This window comes from Eublepharis macularius, chromosome 5 (genome assembly GCF_028583425.1).
Source record: "Eublepharis macularius isolate TG4126 chromosome 5, MPM_Emac_v1.0, whole genome shotgun sequence".
In the NCBI taxonomy this organism is placed as follows: domain Eukaryota; kingdom Metazoa; phylum Chordata; class Lepidosauria; order Squamata; family Eublepharidae; genus Eublepharis; species Eublepharis macularius.
This window is the reverse complement of record NC_072794.1, coordinates 108,929,786-108,957,312: the sequence shown is the minus strand read 5'-3', so window position 1 is coordinate 108,957,312 and position 27,527 is coordinate 108,929,786. Positions and strand designations below refer to the sequence as shown.

At 41.2% G+C, this 27,527-nt stretch overlaps 1 protein-coding gene across 3 annotated transcripts in view; it reads right to left on the bottom strand.

Annotated features, from left to right (window-relative positions):
- The window catches only part of ANKS1A (ankyrin repeat and sterile alpha motif domain containing 1A), a 196,130-nt gene that overhangs the window by 63,703 nt on the left and 104,900 nt on the right, over positions 1-27,527 (bottom strand). For all 3 annotated transcript variants that reach the window (XM_054979581.1, XM_054979582.1, XM_054979583.1), the window contains one exon: positions 15,051-15,157. In XM_054979581.1, the coding sequence (XP_054835556.1) occupies positions 15,051-15,157 (107 nt within the window). The remainder of the gene's footprint in view (positions 1-15,050; positions 15,158-27,527) is intronic.

Sequence of the window (27,527 nt, the reverse complement as noted above, 5' to 3'; positions counted from 1 at the left end):
CATATTCTCGGAACTCTGCTGCATACTCTCAGGCGGGACAGTTGCCCTGCCTTATCTGCCTCAGGTGGGTTCTTGCTCTCTCCGCCTCGAGAGGGTCCTTGTACTGCTCCTTAAGTGCCTGGACGAACGCATCCACGCTCCCCAGTTCTGGGGTCTGCATTGAGTATAAAGTCACATACCATTTAAGTGCCGAGCCTCCCAGCTGAGACCCGATGTAGTTTACTAGGCTCAGTTCATCTGGGAAAGTGTGGTCCCACTCTCTTAGGAACTCCCCCACTTGCACCAAGAAATAGCCCAATTCCTCGGGATCTCTGTCAAAATGGGCTTCCAGTTTATGCCAGGTCAGGGGTGGCAGGTTCCAGTTCCGTGGGACCCTTGCCCCTCTTGCACGTGGTCTTGGGGCCCCTGGGAGGACGGGTGGTGCTTTGCCTACTGGGAGAATTGGTGGTGTGGGGCCTGCTGGAAGAGCAGGTGTGACTGCATCTGGAAGCAATCCACCAGGACACCTTGGTTGGGAGGCCTCAGTGGTTGGCCCCCTCCCCTACGCGGGCTTGCGCGTCTAAGTACAGTTCGCACACTCTGTCCGTAATTTCCAGCATCGTTTGCCTGACCTCTTCCATTTCCTCACGCATCTGCTGTAGGTCAGACACTCCACTCAGATCTTGGGGCTCTCCGTCCTCATCACCCACACACACACCCTGGTCCTCCATCGTGGAGAGGTCTCCTTCCTTGACGTCCTTGGTTTGGGTCTCTTGAAGAGTTGCTAATCCGAACAGCTGCTCTTTGTCCTCCAGGTCCCCTCCTGGATTCTCTGGAGCTCATGTTCCTCTTCCCAAGCTGGATTGGAACAGGTACACTCAGCATTGCTCCCTCTGGTCCATCATCCTTCCATACGAGGGACATGACATCTATCATTGGGGCGTTGTATTCAGCCAGCGCAGGAACCTGGCTCCTCTCTTGGGAATCACCCCAGTCCCACTCTCCGAGCTAGTCCCAAGCTCTGGAGGTCCCACGGGGTCTGGAGAAAGGTCACTGGGGTTCACAGGCGATCTGTTGTCCCCTCTGTCTGCCACACTACAGGTAGGGAATCTCACTGGTTTCCCCTGGTCCCAAAGACTGAAGTGATTCCAGGCAAAATGTCAGGCCTGGCTAGGAGATTTTTTCAGACTCTCCACTTCATCAAACACGGTTGTATGAGTTAAAGGTCTTTATTAGATATCCCTAGAAGTGCACTGATACACAGTGCCTGCCTGGAATGCTGAAACAAAGTCTTCCCCGAGATGTTATACCCCCAGTCCGCTCTCCCCAGTTCAAACAAGTCAGTTGGTCAGTGAAGTCCTGAAAAAGATGGCTGGCTTGCCTGACAATTGAGGATAAGGAACTCCAGCATGTCTCTACTGAAACATCAAAATCTTGAAGAGGATTTTAGAACATACTGTAGAGTGCAAATTCACATGGAATTTGCCTATTTGCACAGCCTTACTGTTACATTCTATAAATTACTAATGTGCTCTAACATACAGTCCCCTGCACTGCAGTGATGGATAAGCTGCCTTTCAGAGCATGAGAGATGACTAAGAACAAGCTCTATTTTTTTAAAGATGTTTTAAAAAAATCCAATTACTGTCAGCTGCAAAAACATTAGCAATGAGGAATGACAGAAAGTATTGTATTTACTTCACAAGCAACAAGAGCAATTTGCAGGCCTGAAGTTAAAACTGTTCATTTAAAATACTGGGCACATCACTTATTACCCTATTTCTTTTGAGTGAGGTTTCAAAGCCTCTCCAGCTCTGTTTTTGAAAAACTAAAGTTGGATACATGCTTTGCTACTAAAAAATGCTTCACTAATGCAAGCTTTTATTCTCATAACTATCAATAGAATATCTCAGGTACAGATGGCCCAGTTCTGGCATTCCAGTACATACAACATCAATTTTCTACCCTTCATTCAGTTCATCTAATATGTAACAAGATTTGTTTTCATTTCTATTGTAACAATAGGAAACACTGAGCAAAAATAGAACAACTGTAGTGCTGATTTTGACTGATTATGGAATTAAATGTATCGGACATCCACCACCCAATGTTTTATGAACAGCTAGTGCTTAATGGATGATCCTTTAAAGTGACTGCTTTCTTCGTGCTGGAGACCAAGTCCTATGAGGAAAGACTTGGGCATGTTCAGTCTGGAGATGAGGAGGTTGAGGGGAAACATGATTACTCTCTTTAACTATTTAAAAGGCTGTTACTTCGGGGAGGGAAAGGAGCTGTTCTGTTGGCAACAGAGGATAGGACTCGAAACAATGGGTTTAAACTACAGGAGGGAAGGTACCGGCTGAACATTAGAAAAAACTTCTTCATGTTAAGAGTAATTCAGTAGTGGAATTGGCTGTCTAGGGATGTGGTGAGTTCCCCCTCATTGGCAGTCTTTAAGGAGCAGCTGGACGAATACTTGTCGGGGATGCTTTAGGCCAGGGGTGGGGAATGTCCGGCCTGTGGGCCATATAGTCATTTGGACTGGCCCGCAGAAAGCAGTGGAGCTGCAGGCAAACCCCCTCGATCCCACCCTTCCCCTCCCCGCTCCAACTTTTGCACTTGCTGGGGGGTATGCTCCTGGGGTACCCCCTCCCCGGGGAGCATGCTCCCACACTGCGAGAGCAGGTGGCAGTGGTGGTGAAAGCAGGCTGCTTTTGCTGCCACTGTGGGGGAAAGGGCCCTCCCCGCACGGGACAACATAAAGTTGGCCCTTGGAGGGAAAAAGGTTCCCCACCCCTGCTTTAGGCAGTTCCTGCACTGAGCTGGGGATTGGACTAGATGGTCTGTAAAGCCGCTTTCAACTTTATGATTCCTAATGTGAATCCAGAATTCTCAGACCGTATCAAAAGGAAAAAAGCTTGATACTGGCCTTATGATATCATGCAACAGATGACTGCATAAACAAAAATCAGTTCTCATATGCACAGAAAATATTATGCTGCTTCTACTAAAGTGTTTGTAAAAAGAGAAAAATAGCTGCACAATTTTTCAGAGTGTGCTCATACATTTACCTTAAGAATTAATAGAAGAATGTCATGTATTGGGAACTGTCTTAGTGAAGAAATCTGACACGTGGACAAAACACACTTTTCTTCAAAAGTTCTCCTTCAAATGGAGGGCCCAATGCAGAAGTGCTGAATTATAGTTCATTAGCAAATTCTAGTCAATGTACCCCAAAGGGTTGAATAACCCTTGGTTTCTTTACTCACTAAAGGTACTAACATCTCAGCAGCACCCACCCTTTGTTCAGTTGGATTTTTGCAGTCTCTGTATTGCCCTATTGTAGCTGTTTAATGTCTCACACAATATTTATGTTAATTAGATTCCATGTTTATCCTACCCTGCCTATCTATCAACAAATGGCAGTAATTTTTACTCAATCTGATTACCTTTTGATTGTTCCTTATTTTATACCGCTCTCCTATGGCTTCCCCCTATTCCTCTATCCCTTCTGCTGTTTGGACTCTGTATAAATATGGCAGCTTTGGATGGACACTCCTAATGCATCTGAAAAAATGAGCTCTGACTCAAGAAATTTATGAAAAAATAAATGTTGTGAGTCTTTAAGGTACAACTGGACTCCTGCTTAGTTTTGCTGTAACAGACTAACACTGCTATGCCTCTGGATTAACTTCTGATATTACCATCAATTCAGCAAGGTCAAGCGCTGACACATTAGGCAGGTGCTAGTACTACATTCTGGAATGCAAGAAAATTAAGAAGACAAATGAATCTAATGGAAAGGGGTGTGCATATTCATACCTCTCTACAGAAACCAAATCATTGCTTGCTCGGATTTAGTAGAAGGGAAATAATTTCAAAAAAGTATTATCAATGTAGAATCTGCATAATTAAGACATGATAGAAGGAAACATCCATTAAGACAAGATGGAAGGAAACATCCATTTCAGCACTCTCTATTAATGCATCCAAGGTTACTTTGGCTTTAAATTTTATTCCTCTATGCAAGAAAAAGAATGAGTGAGCCCCAGCAACAAAGATCACTGAAGGCACAACTGGTTTGACAGTAAATTACATTTAGTTAAATTAATGTCACAAATTCATATTATTCATGAACATTCTATACTTTAATATATTCACATTTTTACTGCATTCCTCAATTTTAAAAAATGAAGCCAGAGAAGCCCAGGGCACTACATGAGGAGAAGGGTTTTATTCCTGACACTGTCTGTCTGAATCATTGTTCTTTTCCATACTACTTTAAAATGAGAAACCTAGCAGTGAAAAAAGGACAGAGGCAAAACAGTAAAAACCAGACATGCATTCCATCTGACACTCATTCCTCATAACAACCTTATGTGGCTACAACGAGATGTTTGGCTGTAGTAAAAACTGCATACAGGCCTGGGGATATATCGACTCCCCACCTTTCCAGCTCTAGCAAGCACTCTGGTAAGTATATTGATCCTGTTGAACTCAGAACAGCCATTACTCACTTTGTAACATAACCAAAAACAATGTAGAAGATTCATCTTCACTCAGGCAATTTTATTATTCCTTGCCAGTTGGGACTGTTTTAATGTGCAAAAATACTAACTGGTAGAAAGTCCCCAAAGGCATTTTTTACTGATGTATGAATTCCTTCTCTTAGTTTTTAAGTGGTGCACTTGTACCATTACTCCCCATAATTAAAATGTTACTGTTGTTTAAAAAATGAATTTGGCACACAGGCTGTGTTACACAGCAGATCCGAAGGGCAATCTGTCAGCTCAAGTTGATGACTCAGCCTTCTTATTTTTATTCATTTAGCATAAACTGCTTTACATCACCTGAGTCAATGCAAAGATTAAATGAAGATTTGTACATTCATTCAGTATTCAATAGCCCAACTCATCTGTTCTTCCAAGCGGCCATGGGAGTTAAAATGCTGTAAATAAACTGGCCATAGCAAGCAAGTTGTGGAGGAGCCTGAATTTTGGTTCATTTTTACTTAATGTAGATATGCAATTAGCGAACTCACCATTATACTATTATATTTGCTGAAGAATGTCAAAATTACCAATTGATATATAGGCTCAATCAGCAATGAAGGGAGGCAATTTTAAAAAGAATCAGCAACCAGCGCACTACGGAGCTTCACAGTCCAGTTATCTCCCCCTATTCCCATCCCATTCAGAGGCAAAAGAACTCTGTGAAGAATACCATTTATCTTGAAAATCAAAACCTTACCCCCTGCCCTCACAACTTAGTAAGGCACAATAATTACCTTCCTTGGAGACAGGAAAAAGGCAGAAATATACTTTTTATAGTCATTAGTGCAACAATATGAAAGTTATTCTCAGACGGGATTTTTAATGAAGATGAAAGAATGACAAAAACCAACATGTCATATAGTTTCTAAAACTCCACATTAATAATTTAAGACAGATGAAAGTTTAAAGGATTCTTATTGCCTGCATACCAGTGAAACCAGTGGACATACATTAACATATGAAGAATATTTCTCATTTATTCCAAATTCTCTGATATGTTACTTTTGTTTACTCTGAGATCTTAGCAGTAGTAATTAATTTTTATTTATTTCCTTTTATATTTATGTTAATTGTGTTATTTTACTTTCTCACTGAGATCCATCATGGATTATACATGTGATCAACAGCTGAGACATTCAATAAACAATACAACAGGTTATGCATAGCAGAAATTTAAAAAGCAGCATAAAATTAGAGGAATACAGAGATGAAACAGTGCTGAAAAAATAAATAATTTGACATGATTTACTAAACAACACAGAAACTAACCAGTAGGATCTTATCTACATCCACAGATAGTACCAAATAGTATACTCTGCATATCTGTCCCTTCACCACAGCATTTCACTGAACCATTTCCTTTCAGCACAGTCCTATTTATTTATTTATATTTATTTTATGTTTATACTGCTTCTCTTCTAAGGGTGTACCATTCCAGTCCAGAATTTGGAAAAAAAACCCTGAATTTTTGCTGATTTAGTAAAATTAGGTTTTTGTGGATAAAAATAGAAAATACTGAATCAGGTTCAGTAGTCTGAATTCAAGCCATTGAATTAATTTGGTTTAATTCTGTTTAATTTGGAAATCCAAACATAGCTGTTCCTTTGCTGTTTCCCTGCAAAGAAACAGTAGAGAGACAGCAATTCCTGGGTTTTTTTGTTTTTGTTTTTTGCAGGGTGTGTGTGTCATCTTTCAAACGAGCCTCATCAGAGAACCTACTCCTGACAGTCCTCTAGAGTCTCTCCCCCGCCCCCAACAGAACCAGTGTCATTCACAGCAGCCAGGCACTGGGTTCAGCCACTGGGGAAACACCACAGAACAGAACCAAGCAGTACTCAGCCAAAAGCACAAGGTATTCCCTTGCTTCAGTTTGCTTCTCTTGGTTTAAATTGCAACCGTGTCCTTTGCTTCAGTTTGGTTTGGGTGGAATAGGTGTGATTTTCTGATGTGATGTTAGTCCCCTTGCTTCACTTTGGTTCTCAGGGGATTCCATTTCTGTTCTTCAATTGGGTTCTGTTGGGCTTCCTCTGGGATGAGTTTGCACTTGGGAGTGAGCCTTGGCCATGGCAGCATTGCCCCAGTGTGAGTCTGCAGTGGGAGTCAGTTTTGACTTTATCCCATAAGAAACAATGGAGTGACTGGGGGCACTAGAGGCCCATAGAATTGGCCCCCGGGGTCCAATCTTCCTGAAACCTGGGGGGGGGGGTCATTAGAGGACAGTCAGGAGTAGGTTCCCTGCAAATTTGTTGAGGTTTGTTTGAAAACTGACAACCCCGCCCCCAGATAGATTTCCCTATAGGGAATAATGACTGAATTAAATTGCATTTCTCTGATATAAATGAAGTGAATTAGAGAATCTGTTTGGAATTCCCAGAATTCCCAATTGTTTTGGGACTCCAGAATACTGAATCTGGATTTACTGAATTTTGGGGGGGAGGGTGTACACTCCTAGTACTCCTAGTCTCTTCAATTAAGAGCTCAAAGTGGTAGGTTTTTAGCTGATGTAATAGCTGATATAATTGTGAACTGCGTTGAGTTCTTATTCAAATAAATAAAATTAAATAAAAAATAAAAACATAATACACTGAATAATATCACAATAAAACAACAAGACAGTACAAATAATTAAACCTGCCCTAGTTCCAACCCCAGACTATAAAACCCTGCAGTTAACATAAAATTACAGGTAGATATAATTCACAGCAATCAGCTTTACCTCACAATAAAAATATTAAATGCCAAAAGAATGCCAGAGTAGTTCTGACATAGTTTCCAAAACATCAACAGGTCCCACCGGGCACAAATGCCTTCTAACTGAGCATTCCAGAGGGAGGGCGCCACAATTGTAAAGGCCCTCTATTGCCTGGGTAAAAAAAGTGTTCCTGGATAATTCAGTTTTCATAGTTTGTGGACAGCATCAGTAGAAAGCCCTGTTCATATGAACAAAACAATTTAACCCCCCCCCCCCCGCCAATAGCTTGGGAGAAAGAGCTCTCTTATATTCTACAGACATGAAACTGAGTCTGAGTGAACACTGAATTTCCCAGTGGAAGTTCTGAACCCATGCTTCTGCCTCCTCACACTACCAACAGGCTTCCAGTCTCTTGTCTGCTGTCCATTTATTCATGCTTGTTGCTCCATTACTGGAAAATAATCTCCAGCCCGGGTGTATTACTAAGCATGGAACAATATTCTCTTTTCCACAGAGAACTTAGAATATAAGAAATAGCAAGTTAATCAAAACATTTCCTAATAAGGCAAAGCAGAAACTGAAACAGAAATGTCCAAACAAGGAAGCTCTTTCAACAGGCATTCAGCTTCAGGTTTAGCAAAACACAAAGAGGACACACACTAAGGAACAGTGATTTCCTGTTCGACTAGACAGTACAAAACTGCAGGCAAACATTCATTCCTACTCTTCTCAAGATGCAAAGAGGCAGCTCTGTGATTGTTAATGTCAAAGTGAATTATGCCTAAATTTAGAAAGAATTTGTGCGATTTTACATAATATGCTTAACCTTGCCCACAAAGATGTAGTGTCACAATTGGCACCTTCAAACCACCCACTATTAACCTCATACGAAATTATTCTCAGCAGCCTGAATACTGCAGTTTGGCTCGAGGTTGTTAGGGCTTGGAAGCAACTGACCTCTACTCATCTCTTGCCTTGCCCACTCCTTGGCTGGGGTTGCCATGAGTCGATGGTACACTGTGACTCGATGGCACATTGTTCTTCTCTAACTTGTTCTCTCAAGGCACCTACGAGTTAATGAACTGCTGAGACATGAAGCCCATATTCTCAAAACATCTGCTTGATGACGATAGCAAATTTGGGGGGGGGGGAGATCCAGGGGTTAAGATTCTATTTCCATCTTTCACTAAGTTGGATCCTATTACTTCATTCTACCAAGTCTTCCTCCAACACAGAAATACTTTGAAAAAGAAAGACATCTCTCCACCAGAGGAAGCTTCCATCAAAAATGTAATTCATTAGAGGAAGACTCTCTCTTTCAAGAAGACTCAGCAGAAGATAATCACTGGATCAGCAGAAAGGAGTCATAGGATCTAATCACAGAGGTTCCTACTACAAAGAGGCTCACATGTGTGCTATTTTCAAACGACATCCCTGAACACATAGGTATGAAATGCTACTTTTCATTTCTTCAAGAAACAATGGTGCCCTGCCCATTCTTGGTTAAAATTATGTCCTTCTCATTAAGTTCATTTTTTAATATTCCAAATTCTCTAAAGATAAATAAAACAAATATAAGCAAAATGATAGTGAATACAGAATAAAGTCTTCTAGCTTTAACTACTTAAGGGTAGAGATGGGCACGATCCGCATTATGATTGAAAAAACCCCATGATAATGGCGATTGCGCGATCGGGCCCAGTGGATCATGCTTGGGCACAGCCAACGATCCAGCGGTCGAGAGGGGGGCTGGATCGGGCTTGATTGGGGCGATTGTGCTCGGATCGGGAAGCCAGACACTCAGGCGCCAGTGATCTATTCCCCTGGCAACGGAGCCAGGGGAATGCCTGAGCTGTTTGCGCCCTCCTTCTGTCGCCCTGGAAACCTGAATGGAAGCCCAGCTTGCCTTGATCAGCAGGGCTTCCTTCCAACCATGGAGCAGCAAAGCAGTCACCAGCTGGGAGAAGACACCCAAGGGAGGGAGGGGGAAGGGGGTGTTCTGTAGCCATGGGCACTCCAATCTCATCCCTGCAAACCCTGATAGGCAGCTCTGATGGCCAAACACAGACAGCCAAACACAAACACAGATGCCGCCGGCATCAGCCACCGTTCCTGTATCACTGGGAACAGCGGGGCGCCCCTCCGCTTTTGCCTCCACGATCCACGGATAGGAAATGGGAGATGACCGGCGTGGATCATTAATTTGGGAACATTGCTGGCGCTGATCCACAATCAGCTTGACTGGTATTTTTTTTTTGGATCGTGCCCACCTCTACTTAAGGGTTGCAAAACTCACACTTTTTCTAATGTGCAACATATAAACTTGCTCTATTATGCTAACTACAATAGCATAAACATTATGGCTACTCTAAGTCCTCCACTACAATATGCAAAGAAGTCATTTATCTAATCAGTATTCAGGAGTAGTGACATGTAGTTTATTTATTGCAATACAAACTAAAATCTTATTGTGATCAAATGACTGTACAGAGTGCAGCTTAAAAGAAAACTCACTAAGGTACAGAAGTAAAGAATATGAATTCTATTACTAGCTGTAGTCAAACAAACCATGGTTTTTAGACAAGTGGTTTCACTAATAAACTTCAGAAAACAAGTTCTAATACTACTTCTCTATGGGCTAAACTACATGAGATGCCTGACACATGTCGTGTTCTCACAAGTTTACATGGGTAATGCAGTCAGCAGCAGGATAGGAGGGAAAGAGTCAGAGAGGGCAGCCTGAAGCTATCAGGTGGCTAGCAGCGGCAGAAGTTTCTTCCTCTCTCTGTGAGAAGGGGTGGTTGAGTTTAGCAGGGGCGGCAGCTCCTTCTGCCGCTGCTAGCTGTCTGGCAGCTTCAGGCTCCCCTCGCTGACTCTTTCCCTCCCGTCCTGCTGCCAACTACACTATCCAGGTAAACCTGCGAGAACCCGACACGTGTTGGGCGTCTCATGTAGTTTGACCCTATGTTATTCTTTCTTGAGTTTACTTTAAAAACAACTGATTTGAAGTGAAATTAGGAAAATGCAGGTTACCAACTTTTTTCAGCTTTTTTCAGTGGGAACGCAGTGGAACGGAGTTCCGGCACCTCTTAAAAATGGTCACATGACTGGTGGCCCCGCCCCCTGATCTCCAGACAGAGGGGAGTTTAGATTGCAATCTAAACTCCCCTCTGTCTGGAGATAAGGGGGTGGGGCCACCAGTCATGTGACCATTTTTGCCGAGGGCAATTTTAACTTTAAAAAACTCCCCCCTTGTTCCAGCTGACCCAAAGTGATGGTCATTGTGCAGTCCTGAGTTCCACCACTGAGTTCCACCACCTCTTTTCCCAGAAAAAAAGCCCTGCTAAACACACTACCTTACCATGCCTGCTGTTTAGGGGAAGTTTCTTGAAGACTTATCCTCCTTTGCAAGAGAGCAAGTTTTAACAAGGGAGGAAAGAGCTTTCAGGTGTTCCCTCCCCCCAACCACCTGCTTCCACAAGGAAGGAAATGAGCCAAACTATCCCCTTCCTCACTACCTAGGCCCTCTGTGAATTGTTATGGCTTCCCACATATATTCTGCATGTAATAGCTTAATTAAAAACTATGAATGATGATAGAAATAAAGTATAAAGTGTTACTTTTCAGTATAACTATCAGACCAATGGTCAATGTGTTAATGGCCACACAAGCATTAGTCTCAATTTGGGTATATTCAGAGAGCTCATTAAAGCAGCAGCTTCATTATATAGTATACCCAGGAAAAGAAAAGCCACACAGCATTTATACATTTTGTTTGCTTCTTGGGCACAAACAGTCTCCATGCTGGAGGTAACTCATCCAGTATGAGGCAAAATTATTTCTATTTTGAATTCAAGGCTTGTACAATTGTAGTTGGCAAGAAAGAGGAGAGCTCTAGTTCATTTGCCACAAGGCAGCTTATCTTCTATTTCAGTTATGCCTGATTTACACTCATTCTGCTTTTCACCAAAAAGTTAGAAGACAGCCTCTCGAGATATCTCCACTGATAAATTATTTCTGGAACTGGCAAGTTTTGAACAATAAGCCCAAAATTGCAACATCTTGTTTATACAGTCCAGAATTTAACAATATCATATAAAATGACCAACTTCACTTTTATTATTGCTAAACCAATTAGTCTGATACTTATCTGGCAAAGTACAGACCATTATTTTATGTTCCTTGTTAGTGTATATCTAAAGAGTTAATAGGCAGACTTTCAGTTTGTGCCAATTCTAGGAACCAAGTAACTTTGCAAACCCAGCTATTCAGTTTAACAAAAAATTATGTTTTCAAAATGTGAGGGGAAGAAATGGTTCTTTCTACAGCATTCTACTCGAAACTGGCTTGAAGTGGGAAGCTGATCTTTTACAATGTAAGGTCTGGACCATCAATCTACTATAATTTAAAACTTCTAAATAACTTTTGTATAATACTTGTAATGGTCCCTGCAACTTGGACACATACTCAAATTCTGTGCCATGATGATTAAGTGATTAAAAAGTGATTATTCCCACCTGGGCTTGTAACACCTTAATCAAAATAAAAGCAAATAAGTAGACACCACTAAAACGGAAAAGGAAATATGCTATCTAGTATTTATAATTCTTTATTCTTATTTGGCTTGAACTTAAATAGGCAGATTTTTTTAACAGAATAGAAAAACAGCCACCGTTTCTTATATATTAATAATATTATCTTTAATTTTAAGAACAGGTTTCACCAAATGCTGAAAATAGGTATAGCAAGCATTTTGTGGGCAACCTGCTCTGCATCATAAAAGAATAGTAGCACTTGTGCTGGTTCACTGAGTTTTTTTTCAAGAAAAAAGGTTGTAAAAGGAGTGGATAGAATTAATTTTACATACATATATAGATATTATAAATTAACTGGGATTTCCAAGGATCCAGGGAAGATTCTCCTGGCGAAACGTCAGGAACTACAATGCCAAGACCACGGCAATACAGCCCGGAAAACCCACAACAACCATGATTCTCATATTGTTTTTCTCTCTCTCAAAATTCATTCTTCCACAAGAAAAAAAACTTACGAGGAAGTCCACATAAGTACATTGTTTCCAATGTATCTATCAGGAATGAAATTATTTCTTTATCTTTTGCTACCCAGTGGGGACCCAAGGAGGCTACCACCATTCTCCTCTCCTTCATTTTTTCCCACATCAAATCAGTGAGGAAGGTTAGGCTGAGAGGGTTTAACCAGCACAAGGTCACCTACTGAGCTTCCACGGCAGAGTGGGAGTTCAAACCTGGGCCTCCCAGATCCTAGACCAACACCCTAAACCACTATACAATGCTGGCTTCCTTTAGCGCCAATTTTAGCGCTAAAGTATTTTTTTCTAAAGTACATACACAACATGAGAATCAGTCTTTGAATAAAATTTTAGGTCCACAATGGTTTCCTTCAGAAAAATCCAAAAAAGGAAAACGTAAGGGCAAGCTACTTGGAGTGCTCTAACAAAATGCATCACTTTCATCTGTAGCAGAATGTGATGTAGCACATTCATCATTAACAGTGGGTGTTATTTTGGACCTTTTATGAAAATGTTTCATTTGTATTTATGTCCTCCAAAATTCACTGACATGTGGATAAAACAAAACATTCTTTTAGACAAGCTATCTAAAAATATGGTGAAACTACTTTTCACTGAGGAAATCAAGAAATTAAAATACCAAGATGGACTTTTACAATATTTTTTGAAGTTTAGACTCTTCTGGATTTGGCACTGCTCACTGGAAAAACATACAGGAAAGAGATGTGCTTATTTACTGGATTTCATTCTTCTGGTTTTCAAAATGTATTTTAAATAAATTTCCCCTAAAAATTAATAGAAGATAGCTATCACAATTAGATGAGTCCCAATAAAGAGATGTGTTGTTTGATAAAGAGGGACAATGATGTAAAGATAGCCTTGTTCAATCTCACCAAATTTTAAATGCATACAAAGACTTAACAGCAGCAATAAGACCTGTGTTGTCTCCTACATTCTCCCATTCCCATCAGCAGCAGAAATGGCAAATGATTTTTGATATTAGTTAATTATTCAATGTACACAAAAGTCAAACTTGATCTTAAGGTTTAACAAAGCAAGTTGACAATAAAAATTTCTAAAGAACTAATCCAACATCTCCATAAATAGAATGTTTCTCATTTAAAGTGATACCTAAAATATCAGCAAAAAAACACTAAGCTGTTTGCCCATAAACAACAAGTAAAATCAACTGGAAAATTCTGCAGCTTCAAAAATTGATCAGTTAAGAATGGAGTTGTTCTCTTCAGTGGTCAACACTAAAAGCAGTGTTCTTCTATAAAAAGATGAAAGCCCAGGTTGCTTTGACAGTAGAACTTTGATTGTCTCAGTTGAAGAACAATGTCACTGATTTAGTATATCTAAAATAAAGTTGTACACATGCTTAACTTGAAACTGCATATAGCACTTAAAGAGGCAATCCAAACCAAGTCTTTCCATTTGCCAGTAGGAAAAAAAGTTTAACTAAAAGCATAGGGGCAGTGAAAGATTTGAAAATGCCAGTCTTCCTTTTCTTGTGCAATGGAACAGATAGCAATGATCTGCCTATCAAAGATGATGAGAGCCAGCGTAGTGTAGTAGCTAGAATGACGGACTAGGATCTGGGTTTGATTTACTATTCTGCCATGTAAACTCAATGACTGACCCTGGGCCCAGTCACAAACTCTCAGCCTAACCTACCTCACAGGGTTTGTTGTGAGGAAACATGGAAGAGAGGAGAATGATGTAAGCTGCTTTGGGTCTTCATTGGGGAAAAAGACAGGATATAAGTTAAGTAAAATAAACATTTTAAAAAGATGAAGACCTGATGTTTTTATAGACCCACTTCAAAAAAGTTGCAAAGCAACTATCTCAGCTCAGTAAGAATCCTCCTCTATTTCTTCTTAGTGCTATGTACAACTGAGCATAATTTAGCTAACTGCTGACAGTGTTCAACTGTACTGATTGCACATAACAATGCTGGGTTTTAAGAGACCAAGTGACATGAAAGCCGAAGCAAAGAGATGGTTCCTGTACAGTGTTTTAGCCAGGATAGCCAGAGCCTATTTTATTCTGAATAATCCTGTTCCTAGACATTAAACAGTGTTGGTGAAGGAACACTTAAACAATGGAATACAGTTGTACTATTTGGAACAAAATGTGGGGAAAGGTATTGAAGATAACGTGCTGACATTTTCTTCTGCAATATAGTTGATAGGTTCCATCTTAAATCAACTGAATAATTGCAATTAAAATATCAAATATTCATAGTTGAAGTATTTTCCCAACTTATACACTTCCAAAATATAGTCATTCCAATGATGTCATCACTAATTTTTAGGTAGCTGAAAATGCTCAAGGTGTTTACTGTGAACAGAAATAACAAGAGTTTCTTTGTCATTTTAATGCAATGCTAATAATGCAACTCTCCAAGTCATTCTAATCTGCTCAAGAAGCAAAATGCCTATAATTCTACCCTCTAGAACAGCTTTTTTGACATTTTTTTTGCATTAGCTTGGGACTTCAATGAATTCAAAGGAAAATGAACTAAAAATACGAATTCATGTGTGTTTGATCTCATTCAGATCAGAACAATTCAGACTTACCTTTTACTTTCTTAATTGGGTTGGATGGTACAGCATAAGCTGCTTGAACAGACAGCCAAACAGTTGGAAGATCTACCCTCAAAGAGTTCAGTTTGTTTGGTGTAATACATTTTGAGTCTGAGTTCGTTTTCCAAAAGATTAAATTTACAAACTCTCCAAAAAGCCTTTTGATGGATTCCAACTGGATTACTTACCAGGAATCGAACATCATCAAAGCCATTGAGAAGCAGTTTACTCTCATACTGCTGTAAGCCAATGGACTCCAGCCACTCCCCAACGCTCTGCTCCAGCATCCGTGAACCTGATGAGAGAGGAATCGGCAGACGCTTGAAAAAGGAAAACCCATTAAGGCGGGTAGCAGCGGCACTCTGAGGAAGAGAAGTGGCACTGCCACATCATAGTCATTACCATAAAGAAGCCAAATCACGGCCAAAGTACAACAATTAGCTGACAAACAGCTCCTCTTCAGTACACAAACCATGGGCAATAAACTTCTGTCCTGTTCACAAAACTAGAGTGTTAATTGGTATCCCAGTTAAATTCTGGATCCAAGCTGTTTAAAACCATTCCTGGGGCCAAGGTATCACATGCATTGATTTCTTGGCACGAGTGTGGGTTCCTTGCCAGGCATAAGCAGCCCAAGCCTCACAAAAAATCCTGGTGAGCTGCTTGCTTCATCTGAGGGGGCTGCAAACTTTCCACGGCATCATTCCAAGCCAGAGCTACAGGCATGAGACAAGAGGGCCAGCTCACAAATACATACAGCCCAGCAGATGCTTGCATCCATGCAACTTCAGATGCATTACCTTCCACAAAAGGCCAGTAAGGAAGGCAGTTAGCATTGAAGGTGAAAAGCAGTTAGAGAGAAAATACATCTTCATGCAGCTCAGAGAGACAAACACATGATGGGTGTTCAGAAAAGCAGCAGCAGCACCCAGATTAGTTAACAGCTGTCCAAAGGAAGACATGCAAGACAAATTAAAAAACACACAAACTGCAGTAGAAGAATAAAAAGGTATACTTTTTTTCCCCCAACAGTCCCGAAACAGGCAAACCATGATAAGGGCTTTTTTCTTTGTTATTTTATTATAAGGTGTAGAGGCATGAGTGATAACAAGCCTGAGCTCAGAAGTCCTGCCACTGTCATTTTACCACCTATCCAGACGCATGACATCCTGACAGCCTGTATTGACTGAATTGAGCTGGAGACCACTGTCAACATCTATACCACAGCAAATAACTACACTGGCGCATCCAGTCAGGAAAAAAGATTAGTCAATTCATTTTCCAGCCAAATCATCTGCTCCTGCCAGTTGTTTGTCGATTTGTATTTTAAAGTTCTTCTTTTTCTTCAACTAAGGGCAAACACTACCTCCAAATTTTTCACTCAGATAACAAGCAGCACTCAGAACAAAGAATTTCAATTCCTTGCTTTTGGAAAAAGGCCAAACATGATGAACACACCCCCTCCCCTTCCTCCGCAGCAGGTAGGGTTAGATCGGTCCTGATGCCTCTTTTCAACCAGTTAATTTAAAACAAATTCTTCAAGGGCCCTGTAGAAGCTACATGGAATAATTCTTCTTTCCTCTACATTTAAGAGGAGAGTCTGGATAGAACTTGTTACTTTCCTTGTGCAGAACTGGAGATATTTGATGTAGTAAGGAAAGTTCAGACCGTACGTCCTTGCGGTCCTCACAGAAATTGCTAAGCAAGTCACGCAGATTTTCTCAAGCTTCCTAGCACGTCCGTCTTTGAAGGGCATTTGCAAAATATTGATGAATAAGACACCAGGGTCGCAGCCTTTCAGCCCTGTGGTTATCTGAAGTTCTGCACATTCTTAAAACAGCTCCCACCCCTTCCTTGCTTTAAAGCCTACACAACGCAGTGCTGGCTATTATCCGAACAACTGTGGGTTAGACAGCCTGCTGCACTGGTCTGCAGAAGAGATCCTGTAAAGCAAGTCACAGTTAATGAGTGCTAGAGAGCTGGCCAGCCTTCTTAATGCACACTGCAGCACCAGGAATGCAGTGCTCACAAAAGGTTTCCTCCTCCCTTTCCTGACAAAGCCTGGGCAAAGGGACAGCATCTATTCCCAGAATTCAAGCAGCTGACTCCTGTTTGCTTGGTCTGAGCTTCTTTCTTTGCTCCAGACAAATTCTTTTCCACTCCATAAGCAGGAAAACGACTGTGGTCTCTTCCCATGCAAGCAAGTATCCTTTTCTGAGAGCTGCAGCAGACTGCTTTGTCTAAAAGGCAGCAAGCTCAACACTTGCTGCGTCCCTCTCTCGCTCTCTCACTGGCTGTTCCCTCCCTGGCTGTTCCCTCATGCACACACCCCTCCCAGCATAAGCACTGATCAGATTTCAGCACAGAATCTGCTGAGGGAGGAAAAATAAAGCAGCTTTTTAATATTAACGTAAACGTTACAGTATTTACTTGACCCTGAGCAATATGGTGTGGTTTTACAGCCATTTTTTTCAACTATAAAACTGATAGTTTGTTAAGATTAATTTATAAGTCATGAGCTGAGATTTCCAGATGCTGAAAGGTAAGTATGGCTGAAGGGGGCAGGCAGAATTATTTGAAAAACACAATATACTGACTTTTTCTGTTCAGTATAGGTACTTGTATGTAACATTTGCTGTGTTTGGGATGCTTTTAAGATGTTCTTTCAGCCTTTAAACAATCTGATGTGAGAATGAAATGACAAAATTGAAGTCAATTGAATTTATGGGAAAACACAACTTACCACTACAGAGAATGAAACCTACCAGTACTATACTAATGCATGACTTTAGCTTCCAAGTTCCGAATAAACATGGGATCGTAACAATGCAACCAAAATCAAGCTGCCACTCCATTTAAGTTTGAAATCATGGGGAGGGGAGTTTCCCTTATTCAACAGTAAAGCAAAAATTTCCATTTTATGGTTAACAACTCCAACTAGCTAACAATCTTTATTGTCTTAAATTTCATAAAGCAGAGTTTAAATGTGATGGATAAACTAAGATTCTTTAGAAGCAGCTTGCTACCAAAGAATAGGAAGGATTCTTCAGAGATCACATTGAATAATTTATAACCTATATACACAAGAGTCAGTATGGCTTGTTCACCAGATACTGTTGAAACTCGACACTTCTCATTTGGACAAAATCTCCTTTTGTAAGTAAACACTGTCTTGATTATTAACCTATGTCACAAGAATGGAAGGAGAAATAAAAACCACAACGTTATAATTATACAAACTAGAATTGTAGTTCTGATTAAATAGAAGTTCTATGGCACTTTAAAGACTAATACATCTTCCAGCATAAGCTTCATGAGTTGAAGATTCTATCCCTTTCAAATTATCATGGAATGCACTATGTTTAGCTGTAGTGCCCCTTTGGAAAAGTAGTTCTGTAGTTCCAGGCCACCTTGAGCAGCTTGCTGGAGAGGCAGCATATACATTTTCTAAATAGTTTGCTCACTCATGTCTGGAAAACAAAATGCCTAACTGCCCAATTGTATAGGTCAGAAAGTGTTTATGACGGGCATGCTGACTAGGATACCATCATGTACCTTATTCAATACCAAGAGCACTCCGTCAATGCAGCCTCCAAATATACAACAACAAAGAAGAAAAAGGGGGTGTGGTGAAAGGTCCCCACAAACTCAACCCAAACAAGCAAGGGAACAAAATAGAGGGGTCAAGTTATAACCTAAAATAAAATGTATTTAGAAAGTATTTATTATCGATGTGCACAAATATAGATTTAAAAAAAAGTTTAAAACATAAGGCCTGAATGGCAGGCTATATACATATGCTAAAACTTGCTAGAACATTCCCAATGTACAGATGATGGTACAGTGCAATGATCAATACAAACAGACACGTTTCGGCCCCAAGGCCTTCCTCAGATGTCAATTGTAAACTATTTATAATCAAACACACTCATTCTATGTCTACTGCAGATTGATGTAACACACCCTTATACATTGGAAACCAAGCCTCAGAGTACAATTACATTGTGTGAGTGCAGTCCTGGGTCTGCTATCACAATTGTATTTCATCACACAATACTAGAGCTTTGGATAAAATACTGAGAGCATTTCATGATTGGTTTCGGTATGTATGAGTGTGTTTGATTATAACGTGCCTGGTCGCGAAACGCGTCTGGTCGGTTTTTGTACTGTACCATGGTCTGTTTGTATTGGTCATTGCACTGTACCATCATCTGTACATTGGGAATGTTCTAGCAAATTTTAGCATATGTATGTAGCCTGCCATTCATATACCAACATGTGTTATCATGCTGGGGTCAAATCCAGACCGGTGGACATTGTGTACTGTCCAGGCAGTCATAGTACTGCAGCAATATATACCATTAATTTTATACAGACAACATCCCTATTGTTAGATGCCACAGAGCACAAACTTGTTCATCTATGAATTGAGAAGAAAAGAAATACAATAGTTTAGGCAGCATTATACAATTCTGGTCACCATGAAATCCGGCATGTTATTGCAATCCTATGCACATCAGATTTGGCAGAACATTATAATGAATTACTGCAAGTAACTAGTCACACAGCAGGATGACCCTTGGCAAACGTGCAAAACTATTTTATTTGCATTGCTGTGAGTTACTCTGCACTTTCATAACTGCACATTAATATAAGAATATGGCTGCTGCAGAGACCACTAATTCTTCCCTGCCATGTGCAAAGGCACAAAGAAGAAAAATGAGACAAAGCATTTCAATTCTTTATCTTCAGCTCTACAACAGAAAGTGCAGTTCAGCAAGATCTAAACTGAAAGTAGATCAGCTACTGCAGCCTTTAATATAAAAACATTAGCCTAATGAATGTACACTTCATACTTCTGATGAAGTGAGCTTTGGCTCACAAAAAACTTACAAAAGAGTAAATTTAATCTGTCTTCAACAAGCCATCTGTCCTGTTTTATTTTGCTGCCACACACTAGTTCAGCTATCTACCCAGAACCAGGGCTTTTTTTCAGCAGGAACACGGTGGAACAGAGTTCCGGAACCTCTTGAAAATGGTCGCATGGCTGGTAGCCCCGCCCCCTGATCTCCAGACAGAGGGGAGTTTAGATTGCCCTCCCCACAGCTGAGCGGCGAGGAGGGCAATCTAAACTCCCCTCTGTCTGGAGATCAGGGGGCAGGGCCACCACCCATGTGACCTCTTTTCCCAGAAAAAAAGCCCTGCTCGGAACCAAATACAGAGCATTGCTCAGGAAGCCTAAACAGCCCCCTTTCCCTCAAGCTACCAAATATATATATATATTTTGCCAGTCCTTATACAAGCAGGTTGCCAACTTCCAGGTGCGACCTGGAGATTTTCTGGAATTACAACTGATAGTCCGTTCCCATAGTCCATAGGCAGAATGTCTGCAATCCTTGGGGTGGTCACGCTTACTCCTGGAGGAGTTGTAGTTTGCCTGACAAATCGCTAACTAAATTCGTTTCGCAGTCAAAGCTTTTTCAGGGGCAACCATCTAATTGGTAGGAAACCTGCAATTACATCGGAAGTACCTGGTCTGATTTTGGCGAATACAATGTCCATGTTGGACTATTGTGGAAGGAGTTGTTTGCAGCAAAGAACAAAAACATTTGTCTGTCTTTATTACAGACTCTCTTGATGTGGAACAGTTTTTGGCTTCTGCTTATGGAATGTACGTTTGATGTTTGTGAGCCTGTTGGCCATTGAATTGTTAATGAATTGTACTCTGGTTGTTATTTATTGATGGCAATATTTATTGAAATATTTATTGGCTGATTATAGGGTATATATGTATAGATTTGTATGATGGTGTATTGATTCTATTGTAAATATTTATTAGAAGTTATTTATTCACTGTTTGCACTTTATTAAATAGTTTATAACTTCTGTATTGTGTACTAATAGTATATGGGGAGAGCGTTTTTTGTCTGTACCTCATTCCTGACAAAGAATCCAGTAAGATCATGATACTAGCAACTTTTCAAAAAAAGCTTTACTAACCACAGTGGAGTCTTTCAGAAAGTCACTTGGCAGATCCTTACAGTTTGTCAGGAATCTTTTCAACCTCTGATTCCTGAACCTGAGCACCCATTGAATCCTGTGACCTGAACTATGGTTGTACCAGGAGGGGATACTGGGGCTACAGGGCTGACAGAGAATGAACCCGGACCTACAGACCCGCAGATGAGTGTGGGTCCAATGCAGATGTATTGGTTGGAGCTAGAGTGGCATCATTGCCAGAGGGAAGCCTTTCAGACCCCATAGATTCCAAGGAGGAGTCTTTGGAAGAGTCTTCCGATGCTGGAGAAGAACCGGGGGGGGGGGGAGCAGAATGGCTGATGGAATACCAGGGCTTCGGGCCGAAATGGGAGTGTTAAGGAACAATGTGTATAGGTTTATGGAAGCCCAAATCCATGCGTATGTAGATCTAGAAGAGATACATAGGGGGCTGCTAACAGTCAACACACTAGGCCAGCTGGGAGGCCAGGAAGTGCTGCCCAGCAGGGGTGCTCAGCCACTTAAAGCCCCTCAAGTGGCCTCGGCCTGGAGGGAGATGGACTTGGAGGAGCATCGGAGAAGCCAACTGTTCTGATGTTTGATCCCATGGGAAATGTTTCCCTCAGTGGGGAAAGAAGATGATGAAGACCTGGAGGAGAGGGGAGCATTAGGAGTGCCTGCTGCGGATGAAGTGCAACAGCTCTGGGCCCAGATGGAGGAGCTGAGATGTGACATGCACACATTCATGAGAAATATTCAAGATGTGCTGCAGATGGCCTTACAGCCAGAGCAGCTGGGTGACCCTGCTGACCAGCAACTGCTTATCCACCCTCCAGAGAGGCAAGGAGCCCCAGTACTTCCTGATGGACAAGGAGCCCTAACACCTCCAGATAGACAAGGACTCCCTGGACAGCTGGTCAATTTGGCAGACAGGCAGGTGCTGTTGTGGCTGCCTGCACATCCCACTCGCCCAGACCCGGTGCTTCTGCCCAAACAGCTGTGGGGGCAGCAGAAACTAGAAGCCTGCTTTGAAGGAGACTCAGAGGAGGTAGGGTACTTCCTAGTGCAGGTGGCAGAGTTCCTGAGAGAGTGGATAGACACTTCCCCTGATGAAGCCAGCCAGGTGAACTATTTGCAGGCCGCAGCGGCGGGAAAGGTCTTTTCCACCAGCCGGCTGGCCAGCGTGGCAATGGCTCCAGCGTTCCGCCTGTCAGGTAAGTGCGGGGGGGGGGGGGTGAAGTTTAGGGGTGGGGTGGGGTGGCCCTCCCGTCACTTCAGAATGCTCTGAATCTTTCCGGAGCATTCCGAAGCAACTCAGAAATCCAAATCCAAAGTGGTATGCCGCTTCGGATTTCAGGTTTTTCTGGATCTTTTTCCTGCTTTGGGTAAACCCGAAGCAGGAAACTCAAATCTTTTTTGGGTGCACGCCCCTAGTTGTAACACGACCTCTCCAAACCCCTTCTGATTCTTGATTAGAGTAAGTGAGAGCAGAGACTGAAAAGGAGGAGGAGCAAGTTTTACAGGAACCTTTGGTGAAGGAGGAGAGTGGATGCTGGTATTGCCAAGGGCGGTTGAATATACCTGAGACTCTTCAGGAAAAAATATTTTTTTAAATGTCATGAAGACAAACTAGCTGGCCATTGTGGATTTGTCAAAACATTGCATCTAGCTCAAAGACAGTTTTCATGGCTGAGGTTGAGAAAAGACATTTCTCAATATGTATCCACTTGTTAAGTGTGTGTGATAGAGAAAAGGCGGGGAGGAAAACCTCCAGGATTACTGCAGCCATTAGAGACTCCTTCTAGACTCTGGGGTACAATTTCCATGGATTTTATCACAGATCTTCCCCTGAATAAATGGAAGACAGTGATTTTGGTGGTGGTGGATCTGTTTTCTAAGCAAGCTCACTCCATTCCCTGCTCTAAAATCCCCACAGCAAAGAAACTAGCCAGCTTGTTCATGCAACATATTGCGCATTTACATTCTTTCCCCACCAAGATAATCTCAGATCGAGGGAGTCAGTTCATTGCCAGCTTCTGGCAGGAGTTCCTGGAGGTAACTGGGACTGAACAGGAACTTAGCTCCTCCCATCATCCTGAGGCCGATGGACAATCTGAACACAGAAATCAGATATTAGAACAATTTTTGAGATGTTATATCAATTATCAACAAGACTGCATAGGGACTTCCTTCCCTATGCAGAATACTGTTATAATAACAGTGTACACAGTTCTATTGGAGCATCCTCCTTTAAAATGACCCAGGGATTCGAAGGGAAGCCCATGCCACTGTTGGAACCTGAGCCAACTGGGAAGGGAGGTGAATTAAAGCGATGGTGGACTGATATTATAAATCAATGGGACATTATAAAGCAAACTCTGGAGCAAGCTAAAGTGGACTATAAAAAACAGGCGGACAAAAAGAGATTCCCCCCTTGGGATCTGAAAGCGGGAGATAGTGTGTATGTATCCACAAAAAACCTCAAAGGGGCCCAACCAAGCAGAAAGTTGAGATGGAAATACCTAGGACCTTTCAAGGTGGTTCGTCTAATGAACGATGTAACGGTGCAGCTGGAACTGCCTAGAGATCTGAAACAGGTGCACCCAGTATTTCATTTCAGTCTTCTAAAAAAAGATCCAGGACAAGATAAATGGCACCCAAACAAGCAGTTCCGCCTCCTATTATGGTGGAAGGACAGCCCCACCATGAAGTCAAGCTGATTCTGGACCCTAAACTAAACAAGGAGTGCTGTATTATCTCATCCAGTTGAAGTATTTTCCTAAAAGCCAAGCTGAGTGGGTCAAATCAACTGATGTCCAAGCTTCTAAATTGGTAAGCAACTTCCACAAGAAATATCCAGAGAAACCACAGGGACGTTGAATTCTAGAGGAGCAGGATTTCAAATGCCAGTAGCATCTGTCATACTCAGGCCTGAGAGCTGGAGGCTGGGCCTGGATGTTATGATTATCTGTACAGTTAGTTGTGCTGTAAGCTGTTTCTTCACTCTCACGGGATATGAATCTGTTCCTGAACTTATCTCTCCTAGACTATGCTTGCTCCCAGCCTCTGGGACAGAAGCCCACATAACCTTGAAACCCTATCTGTCATCCCCTTGTGCAGATGTTTTCCAGCAGAATTAGCCAGCCTCTAGGGAAGTGGGGGGAGAATACTAGCCTGTGAATGATATACGTTCTTGATACTTGTTTGTATCTCATTCCTGACAAAGAATCCAGTAAAATCATGATACTAGCAACTTTCAGTAAAGGTTTACTAATCACAGTGGAGTCTTTCGGAAAGTCATTTGGCAGATCCTTACAGGGAGAACCCATCCGGGGGAATGGATGGCATTTTTCAATCAAACTCCGCCACATTTGCAATGAACCTAGTCCTGACTGTCCATTAAAGATCACTCCCAAGTTTCATGAAGATTGGGCCCAGGGGTCCAATTCTATGGGCCTCTGAATAAGGCACACCCAGCCACTCTCCATTGTTTCCTATGGGGGGGGCGGGATTTCCAAGGATTCCAGGCAAAGAAACCTTAAGCAAAGAGGTAACCCCTGCCAAAAGCCATTTCCTAATGCAAGTCTCAATGCCAGCTGAACCAACAAAGCCCAACAGAACCAAATTGAAACAACGAATCCCACCAGAAGAAAACTGAAGCAAGGGGACCAATATCACATAACAATCCCACTAGAATCAATGTCAAAAGAGAATCCCACAACAACTGAAGCAACAAAACCAATGACACATCAGAGAATCCAATCAGAACAAAGTGAGGGGGACCAATGTCAAAACAGTGAATCCCACATGAACCAATATGAAACAAGGAAGAACACTTTTGGAAGCCCAAGATAGCCAGTTTCTCTCAAAGAACCTAGGCAGGCAGAACCCAGAGCCAATGCAAGCACAACAGAACCAACTCGAAACTCCATAATCCCAGCAGAACCAATGTAAACAAAACAAAAGCAAACTGAAGCAAGGAAGGACACTATTGCAAGCTCAGCAGAACTGACCATCATCATCAAACCATTACCAGACAAGTCTGGAAAGACTGCAAAGGGGGGAAATCTCACTTAATCACTCCCCTGCTCTTCCTCCTGCCTCACTCCCCCCTCCCCCGAGGAAACAAAGCCCTGGAAATCCCTGGAAAGTTGGTGGGAAAAAAAGAAAAGAACTTGCAGGAGCAGCCAGCCAGCTTTTAAAAAGCTGTAGCTGTGTTTGCTGGATAAGCCTGAATATATTAGGAGCATTAATGTATTTAAGTATCTCAAATATAGCCTAGAGAATACTGAATGTTATTCAGTATACCCAGATAATGCTGAATCGGCATATATTTGGTGTATATTTTGTATACCAGTACTGAATTGCACACCTCTACTCCAAGGAGTTCAAGTTGGCTTTATTGGAAGAGACCAGAAGTCTAACCTTTTTCTTCAAAGCAAGACCATCTGTATCAGCCAAGTTTAATCCTTGCCGTCCGGATCACAGGTGCAGTGATCAGAGGGCAGGAGCTACAAGATGAATTTCAGTAAGTCACTGACAGTGTATCAGCTCTGGCTGACGAAAGATTGTGACAATACCACATATTGAAGAAGTGAGCAAAAAGTTGCATGGTCATTAGGACAGCACAATTTGAATCCAGTGGTATCTTAAGAGACTAACAAGATTTTCAGAGTGTAAGCTTTTGACATGAATAAGAATGGAGATCCCTGAACCTTTCCTTTTTAAAAAAATTCTGTTTATTCAGACAAACTAATTAAAAGGCACAAACATGGGGAATATGTTTACATGACATTATAATAAACATATACATTAAAAGTGTAGGAATGTGTTCTCTTTCTGCTACACAGAAAGCTACCAAGCTTTTATATATATGAAAGTTGTACTTTAAAAAAAAAATTTATTGGGTTTTTATAATATATAGGGAGGGGTTACAGTTAAGCATTTATGAAATGCACATACAAGACACAATCATCCATCTAGATATAAAAAGCCATTATATATGTAATTAGTGCCCCATATACCTTCAAGATTCCCTTTTATTAATTTCTATATTTTTAATCCACTTACTCTGTAGCTTATATTTCTAGTAATTTTTTCTTTTGTGCATATTACAGATAGATCACATTTCACCTCTTTTACCTTTTACTCAGGGATCTTAGATCCATAATTGTTCTAGGAGTGGGAGGTGGATGTAGCAAAACATACACTATCAGCAGGACAGTAATATACATCAACATAAAGATAAGAGCAATTTTTATATTAATTTCCTCTCTTTCCTATATCTGTTCTGGCCATGCCTTCCAAACTTGTCTGCTTGTATTTTCATAATAGTAAGGGTATAGAGGCCAAATCAATACTTAGTTTGAAAATAATCTATCTATCTATCTATCTATCTATCTATCTATCTATCTATCTATCTATCTATCTATCTATCTATCTATCTATCTATCTATCTATCTATCTATCTATCTATCTATCTATCTATCTATCTATCTATCTATCTATCTATCTATCTATCTAGTTCTAGCCAAAACTATTTGCTTGGGTTTTCATACTGATAAGACTAGAGTGATCACATAACTATATAGTTAAAACACAATTTTACCTTTTAAAGACAGTAACTCCTTCATCTATTTTATTTTGACCATCTGGACTTATTTACTTGGATTTTCATACTCTTAAGGTTCAGAAGAGCAGGTGGTTATTTAGCTTAGCCAGTTTATATTTTGAGAAGGAGTACAGTCTAAGTACATTTAATAAACTCCGAAGTTGTACAATTTGATGTCCTAAGGTACAAAAAGATCAAACTGGAGAGCCAGTTTGGTGTAGTGGTTAAGAGCGCGGGACTCTAATCTGGAGAACCGGGTTTGATTCCCCTCTCCTCCACTTTAAGCCAGCTGGGTGACCTTGGGTCATTTACAGCTTCTTAGAGCTTTCTTGGCCCTGCCCACCTCACAGGATGATTATTGTTGTGGGGATAATAATGACATACGTTGTAAACCACTCTGAGTGGGTGTTAAGTTGTCCTGAAGGGTGGTATATAAATTGACTGTTGTTGTTATTAAAATTATTTTACACTAAGTTCTATCCCCCCCCCCATTTTACTATGTAGTCCGGGCCCCTAGAACCGTTTTCACATAATGATCTGGGCAGTAGTCTCCCAATTCCAGATGTCAGCCTCAAAAAGAATAGACTATGGTGCTTTTACATTGACATGATGGGTATAAACACAGACAACAGACTTTGACCCTCTCAGGCTTGCCAACATCCTGCTAGCTAGAATCAAAATACTGACCACCACTGCTCTGTCATACCCTTATTCTGATCACGCCATCTCACTTTCTCCTTTCAGTTAGTTCTTAACTCAATCTTAGTTATAGGGTATGATTTTTTTAAAAAAAACTTCTTTTAAAAAAAGGAACTGACACGATAGCCTAAAGAGTAACTTTCCCTAGATTTCCCATCCTACTTTATGTACAGATAAAAAGTTGAAAAAAGAGTTATGTGTTGTTGTTTTTTAAGTATGACCATTCATGGGTGTAAGGAGGGGAATCTCTCCTGCACTGGGTAAGTCAGATAGTCACTGGGAACCACTCCCCCCACCCCTTAACTATGTGTTAACACAATAAAAACAAACGTAAAATGATGGAGTTTCCTTGCAAATA